Genomic DNA, 8,236 nt, shown 5'->3' on the forward strand with positions numbered 1-8,236 from the left:
GATCGCCTATATGTGAAACACACGGTACCGGGTGTTCGCATTGGACGGGTCTTTTCTGCAAGTGCGTGCTCGCTAGGGGGCGCGCACAGAAAAAAATGCCGTCTGGCGACGGCAACCCGCCAATGCAGCAGTGCCGTCCGTCCGTTTTTCTACTACGGGCGGACGGCAAGAGGTTAAGCATCTATTGTAGCATGAACATCCTTTCCACCACTTATACTATAAAACACACTTTATTAAAAGATCTTCAATATATCTACTCAAAACTTCTGTATTAAAGGGTTAGAAGCCATTATGGTCACATACGTTCATTACCAACAGGTCTGGAAGATGTCTTTGCAGTATAAACAATCGACATACAGATCACACCAATTACTTTATTCATAGTGTTGATTGACAGGCAAAAAAATCTGACAATGCAGATTTAACAGACTAGGAATCAGATTAAGTGCCTACACACCTTGGCCAAGCAGGTTACAAAAACTCCATATTTGGGAGTGTTGAATCGCTGGCTGTATAGGGGGTTTACAACCAACCAGTCCATGTGCCTCTGGCTTAGCAAGTTAGTTTGAAAGTTACTACAAAATGCCCCGTATCAAAAACATTAAATATCAGCCTGAGAGGGGGAAAAAAAAACCAAACTAAGTGTGTGAGAACATACACGGAAGGAAAGAAAGCAACTGAGTGAAAACCAGCAGTCCCTTTGTGTACACATTTAGTTTTATTGTAACAAAGCAACTTGTACACTTTAACGTTTAAAACTGAGCATTAATTCATTTCCAAAAAAAATTTTGACAATGTCCATTTCTGTGTCGGGCCTGAGAGCCATCAAGGAGTTTTATTTTAGCTTTTATGATTTTAAAAGTGTCTTAAACTGCATGGATGTCTTGAAAAACATCACAAACATGCCAGAGAAAAGCCATATTTCCAAAATATCCCAACCTAGCCCTCCCACCCCTCCCTGCTGCCTCTGAAAACCCTCCCTCTGACTATCCCTCCCTCACAATATTTTTTTTTTTCCTTTTTCATTATTTTTTAAACAAGAAAAAAAAAATAGACTGATACATGTTGATAACTGCCATCTGCCCATATTCACATGGAAACAGTAACCTCTGAGCCCAATATACACAGGAGAGGGGAAAAAAAATTATGGAAAGGCTAGACTGCTATGCACTATCACACAGGGTCCAATAGCCCTCATCTTTCACCAGAGGCAGCTGTTGAGGGAAATAAGACTCCACACAATAAAGAAAATAAAAAAATTATGAACCATGATAAAGAGGGGGAAGGGACCAAGAACAAGGCGACTGATCACACAAATAAAAAAAGAGGAAAAAAAAAAAACACAACAGCATCTTGCTCCCAGGGACTGGATAAAAAAGAAAGGGGTGGAATCCAAACAATGAAATCACTTAATCATCTTCGCCTTCATCTTCCTGTAGACAGATAGAGAAGAGAAAAAAAAGTAAGTTGCAGTGAAGGAGCAAGATAAATCTAGTGCTAGGCTTTGGGCTGGACACTAACAAAATTCAGTGACACAGGAATTTTTAGTGAAACCCATCTCAAACCACATGCCGAGTAATGGAGTTAAATGCCCTCTACGGTATACAAGCCTGAACTGCAAAACCAGTTTGCCCAACATCTGCTAGGTTTAGGATCACTGCATGGCAGACAGCTCACTACAGGAGTAAATGTTGCATGCATAAACAAAAGTGGTAATATTTACGTACATACCTCCGCCTCTTCTCCCTCCTCATCTTCATCGTCATCCTCCTCTCCTTCAACCTCATCTTCATCACCTTCCTCATCAATATCTTCAAGTCCTTCCTCCTCTTCGTCATCATCGTCATCTTCCTCCCCCTCGTTTTCTTCATCCTCCATATCTGGAACCTAATAAAATGTAACATGTTAGTGATCACTGGTCATAAGACAATATGTAGAGATGACTAAAGTTAAAAGCAGATGTTACTTACAAGGTAGTACTGTAATGGATTTGGCCATATGTCATCCTTAATAACCTCTCCTAGCTCATCTGCTCCAGCATCAGAATGATCCGTAAACCAAGTGAAAAAGCTTTCAGGTTCTTCGTGTTGCCTCTTTCGGCTGGCTTTATTCTGTGTTTGGCTAGAGCGCTTCGTCAAATCCTAAAAAGTGAACAAAAATAAATGGATGCTTTGAGAAAACCAAAATCAAATCATTGCCAATTTTCAGCAAACAGTACTGGCGTGTAAGGGAAAAGGAGAAAAACGCCAGAAAAAGCTTTGCACTGTAAAAGTGCCCATACACCTTACAATTATCTGCCGATTTTCGGCTGTGAACGCATATTTTTGTCCAAAAATCTGCCAGTTGATGGGAAGTGCACAACCACAATTACTGAACAACTGGCATATTTTCATCTTTGAAGCAGGCTAAAAAATGTTCTTCTAGGTGGAAGAAAAAAAAAAATTTAAACCCTGACAGATTAGATGAGTTTTCGTACAACAAAAATCTCAACATGAAAACTGCACATGCAAACTAAAAACTTTCGTTGTTCGACGATAATCGACCAGATAGTGGTGCCGACTAACAATAATTGCAAACTACATTGGTCTGTGCATGATGGGCTGTGTGAACAAAAATTGGGGTGCTGTGTCAGGACAAAAAATGTGTACAATGGTTGTAAGGTGTATGGCCACCTTAAGGGTTAAGTGCTCGTTTGTGTATAGGGAAGAAAAATACTTGAAGCTCCGAGCTGTCCGTCTGTCACATTGATCCCTCAAGCCTGTCTCCTCCAAAGCATCTTTACACAATGTATTGACGGGATATACAGGACCTTAGACCATTGCAGAGGGGGAGAGAGGCTGGAAAGACCGCTGGCTCAGAGCGTCATGAGTAACTTTTTTTTAAGCCTAAACAAAAAAAACACTTAACCCTTGCAGCATTGGGGTAGCCCCCCAGCAAGCGTTAATACGTTTCCAGGAGTTCTTTATTCCTGCCCAGACAGTACAATGACTAGGAAGAGAAACACATAGCAACCAGACATCTTTTTCATTTACAAAAAGTTTACACCTTAACCCACAAAAATGAGGTCTTTACAACGCACGCTGCAAACGCAAGTGTCAAGCTCAGGGGTGTGGAATTCCTATCGCCCGAGACATGTATTTTCGGGCGCCGGGCGAGTAGTTTTTTTTGTACACTGAGCCCCGCTCCAAACAAGCAGAGCTAAGTGTACAGTGTGAAGCTGCCGTTCGTTTTCAAGTCATCTGATCACTTGTATGAAACGAGAAGCGGCAGCCATTCACAATCAAGCTGGCCAAACATGGAGTCTGCTTCCCTGGCAGTCAGGAAGCCGGGTAGCATCTCATTACCGCTTCCCGGCTTCCTGATTGCCCGGGAAGCCTGCTCCATGCAAAAGGAAGCAAAATATCGGTACTCTACACCCAAAAACCCGTATTGGTGCATCCCCAGTTTTAAGTCAAACTATTTTTTTTGTATTGGGAGAAGTAGATTAGGCCCCCGCTTTAGCTCTTGGACAAGTAGTTTTTTCAAAAATGTCCACACCCCTGAAGCTACACCTACATAAGCAGCCAATAGGACATGAACACCTAATAGACATCCAATGACACAAATGCATACTTTAAAATGTCCATTAAAATGCATCTAAATTTCATTAAAGCGCAACAGTCAATGGAAGTAGCACTCTGCTACCTATTTGTGTTCCACATACCCACTTCTGGGCATCACCAAGGGCACTAGCAAGCATCTAAATTTCTCTTAAATAGCACAGCCAAGATTAATGATGGATTCCTACCTTCCCAGCTTTCCATTTAATCTCTGTTGACTTTGACGATGGATCTCCACTCTCATTTAAGTGAAACTCTTTAGAGAGAACTTTGTTTTCAAAGTAGGGATTTTCATCAAAATTCTGCAAAAGAAAAAAAAAAAAACATGAGTTGATTACCTGATAACTCTGTTTAACCAATTTCAGCCACCAATTTCTACAAATACAACTAGTAGACAAACGTCATAACTTGCGGTACATACAAAATCTATTCTGTATCCAGATTTGATGTCTTCAAATTCTGTCACTTCCACCCGGGTGAGATAGTGAAGTGCTTCTTCATCCTCTTCACCCAACAATGCAGAGACTGCAAAAAAACAAAAAGAGCGACAAATTACAAAAGGTTGTTACCAAGCATGATCAAACTTTCTACCATTATCCTTCGGTTGTGTGTACCTCAGCGCCATGTTTAAATACAGTGATGGGAATTTATTAAAACTGGAGCAACCAATCAGCTTCTTACATTTTCAAATCTTAACTGAAAAGAGAAGCTGATTGCCGTGCACAACTGCTCGTTATTCTGTGCTCCTGTTTTGATAAATTCCCCCCGTGAGTATTATCTACGATGACAATATGAAAAGTATTACAAGTCCTCATCCAAGCCATAGACCTTGCAGTGTATATAGTCTATTGTCATCAATGAAAGCCTCATTTAGAATACACCACACACCAAGTGGATGGCACAACTGACTCATTTTAACTAAAGTTGGCATGTAATTTACATTGGCAGCTGTTTATCTTACCACAATAAGAAAATGTACTACGCAGCCTGGAAAGATCATAAGCATTGCATGCAGCAACCACTATACCTTTCACTTTGTCCTATTTTCTACCCTACATGGGGAAACAATGGAGTCTGGTACAGATATTCCTCACTTTAAGACTTGCCTGCTATGCGACCACTCGCACTTACGACCAGCTCTCCGACCGTGCAGGAACATTGCCTCGCCGTCTCAGACCCCGTTCACATGTAGCGACATACCTTTGCAGCGGCCGGGATAGCGCGACTTTCGGGGCGACGTTCCAGCGACGGTAGCGCGACCTTCTCCGTCGGGCTCCATAGAAAAGCAAAATCGCGCAAAATCCGCCAAAAAAAGGGTCCGGTAGAAGTGACTTGCGACATGGAGTTAAGACAGCTCCATCGAATAGCATTGGCCGGTGACTTCTCGCGATATCGCTTTGACTGATTTACAGTACACTGTACATCTCCAACACTATACAGTACTGTACTAATGCAGTACTATATACAGTTCCTCGCTTAACGACCTGGTCACAGGAACGGAACTCTGTCGTTAAATGAGGAATAGCTGCATGTTTCATACATGGCTTAAAGTAGGGATGTCCCGATACCGGTACTAGCATCGGTATCAGGACCAATACAGGGCATTTTGACGAGTACTTGTCAAAATGCCCCGATACAAAGTGCCTGCGATACGTTTTTTTTTACTTACCGCGCGCCACTGCCGCTCAGGTGGGCGGTGCTCCAGGCAGTCGCCGGCCACTTAAATTAGGACCCCACCTGGAGCGCCGCCCACCGGAGCAACAGTGACGCTCCAACTCAGCGCCGCCGACATCCTCACACGAGGAACACCGGGATCGAGGCCACAGTAAGACGGCGCCTAAGTTTGTTTTTTTTTGTCTACTGATGCAGTGCATTCTATATGTACTGCATGTGCTACATATAGAATGCACTGCAGTAATAGTTACAATTCTGACCTGCTAATATGAAGGGGTTAAATGCTCCATAGTACATAACATGTAGTTGTACTATGGATCATTTAACCCCTTCATGTTAGGTCAGAATTGTAAATCTACTGCCGCAGTGCATTCTATATCTAGCACATATAGAATGCACTGTGGCAGTAGATTTACAATTCTGCACTGCTAACATGAAGAGGTTAAATGATCCGTAGTACAGCTACATGGTATGTACTATGGATCACGATTTAACCTATTCATGTTAGCAGGGCAGAATTGTGAGCGCCTCCCACAAGCTGAGCACCGAGACGTGATGCAGCGATCCTGCCCAGCGCCGACTACAAGAGGTACCGTGTGAGGCAACAGGGATCGGAGTGAAACTGAGACAAGGCTGGCTGTAAATCTATTGCTATAGTGTACTGGAGGTGTGTAATGTATATGTAGTGCATATATACAGCACACACCTCCACTACACTCCAGCAATAGTTTTCCAAGTCTCCCCTGCTAACATGAATAGGTTAAACCATGATCCATAGTACATAATATGTAGTTGTACTATGGATCATTTAAAGTCACATGTCCCTTTAAGGAAAAGTATCAGTAATTGGTATTGGCAAGTACATGAGGGGTAGTACTTGGTCCTGAAAAAGTGGAATCGGGACATCCCTATCTTAAAGAAAAAGGATTACATGACAACTTTATGCTACACCACCCTCTGCCTCGACCTTATATACAGACAGGGAGTGACATCAGGGCATCCAACATTCTAACAGGTGTTTGGAATGAACACAAATGAAACCTCACCCAGCTACGGTGTGGAGGTCAATCTTAAACATAAATAATTATATATATTGTATTATAATCGTGGCTTCTAGCAGAGTGGAGGTCAAATCTTCAGAAAGTACACATTAAACTCATCATTAGTGTCATGATAGGCTGAAAGTACATCAATAGTCTTACCTTGAGGGTGATTGACAAATGTTGTGACCCAAAAGTTTGGGATTTTGGCGATCAATTCTGACCTCTTCTGAAAGAATGGCTGACGAAGTTTGTTGTATTTCTGTTCTACTTTCAATATCTCCTCGCTGGCTTGTTCATTCAGTCTTGAGAGAATTATTGCAATTAATACATTTGAATAGTTGCTTCAACTTATAGTTTTTGAAACAATTTCTAATAACAGTAAGTTGCACCAGTAAAGGATGAAATGTTGGTGTTCAATATGGTTTACTGCACCCTGCATAAGAAATTGTGACCAAACGGTGGCAATTGAGCTGCTTTTGTAAACACACAAATGTATCCAATCAGCAGAGTCCCTAAAATTATTGATCTGTATAATTCTCCAAAGATCGGCAGGGACACTTAAGGAGAACTATGAGGTGAGTGCTTTACACTCACCTCATAGTTCTAGCCGACCTGTGACAATGAGACTGTCACAGGTCGGCTCCGTAGATCGGGAAGTAAGGGAACACATACCGCCGTTCGCTCACCTCTCGATCTTGTCACGGCTCTCTGCGTGACAGGGGAGGGGCTGGATTCCCCCTCCCTGATCCGCCAGCGCTGACTGGCAGAACGGACGGGGGCGGGCTGCTGGCGGTTACAGAATTGATAACCTATCAAATTAATTCATTTCAGAATAAAATATCAAGCTATGTTGCAGGCTTCCATCCACAAAACTAGCCAAAATTCTAGTTTAAAATATACGAGCTCCAACCCCTCAAGTTTATTTTGACGTCAGAGTCCCCACACCAAAGGTTGACCTTCTCGATTTGACAGCCACCATAAATATAAGGGAAACCCCACATTTTTCAGTGGTTGCCCAATAGAGGCGATTTCTAAGTAATAACTTTGAATTTGCCCCATTTGAGAGATTTCATCTTCCTTTCTGTTGTGTCTACAGGAAGGGAAGTGAAATCCCAGCGGCATAGAGATGACAAAGCAACAACAGTTAAACCTATTACCTACTCTATCCAATGCAGCCCCCCCAGGAATTGTCTTACATGTAAAATCTTTCTTAGAGTACATCAAAGGACAGAGGATGTTAATTCTTTAAATGGATGGGTTATTTGGCTACCTTCAGGTGAGCCTGCATAACCCCTCTGTTCCTGTGTCCTATGATGTACAATCAAGTGAGATGTGTATATCTGTAAAATGTGGGCTTTATGGGGGGGGGTTTTCTAGGAGTACAGCATTAGACACCGAGTTAATGCTTCAATGAATGGCAGAATCATCTATGCATCTCCCTGTACTTGCATGGGTTTCCTCCCACACCCCAAAGACATGCTGGGAGGTTCATTCCTGCCTATATTGTCTGCATGTGAGATAGGGACTTTAGATTGCATGCTCCTTGAGGGCAGGGACTGATGCGAATGTACAACATGTAAAGTGCTGCATTGGTGGAACTATATAAATACCAATAATAAAGTCTATAGCTAGCTATATAACTAACACATCTGTAGAAGAATTAACTGGCTCTGAGAGACAATACATGATCAAGAAGCCAGAGCTTTGTCCATGCACTACAATAGCAACAACAGAAATACAAGAGTATTCCCTATTCTGCTACAAAGTGTTGGCTCTAATAGCACAGCTCTACCACAATCTGAAACAGGAAACACACACACAAACAAATCTTACCTGTCTATTTCGTTCTGTACTTCGTCAATATGCTCGATTGCTTCCTGTTGCTCTTTTTCTAAAAATATAAATGGAAAAATATATATA

General features: G+C 42.1%; 1 protein-coding gene across 2 annotated transcripts in view; it reads right to left on the reverse strand.

Annotated features, from left to right (window-relative positions):
- Positions 1 to 1,346: 1,346 nt before the first annotated feature.
- SET (SET nuclear proto-oncogene) overlaps positions 1,347 to 8,236 on the reverse strand; it is a 7,446-nt gene continuing 556 nt past the window's right edge. The window contains exons 2-8 of one of the 2 annotated variants that reach the window (XM_018565518.1): positions 8,150 to 8,207; positions 6,476 to 6,618; positions 4,021 to 4,124; positions 3,788 to 3,901; positions 1,971 to 2,141; positions 1,728 to 1,887; positions 1,347 to 1,433 (exon numbers count right to left, since the gene is read on the reverse strand). In XM_018565518.1, the coding sequence (XP_018421020.1) occupies positions 1,432 to 1,433; positions 1,728 to 1,887; positions 1,971 to 2,141; positions 3,788 to 3,901; positions 4,021 to 4,124; positions 6,476 to 6,618; positions 8,150 to 8,207 (752 nt within the window). In that variant the 3' untranslated portion in view covers positions 1,347 to 1,431. The remainder of the gene's footprint in view (positions 1,434 to 1,727; positions 1,888 to 1,970; positions 2,142 to 3,787; positions 3,902 to 4,020; positions 4,125 to 6,475; positions 6,619 to 8,149; positions 8,208 to 8,236) is intronic. The other variant, XM_018565517.1, reaches the window with a different exon arrangement.

Source organism: Nanorana parkeri, unplaced genomic scaffold (genome assembly GCF_000935625.1).
Source record: "Nanorana parkeri isolate BGI_ZX_2015 unplaced genomic scaffold, ASM93562v1 scaffold854, whole genome shotgun sequence".
Taxonomy (NCBI): domain Eukaryota; kingdom Metazoa; phylum Chordata; class Amphibia; order Anura; family Dicroglossidae; genus Nanorana; species Nanorana parkeri.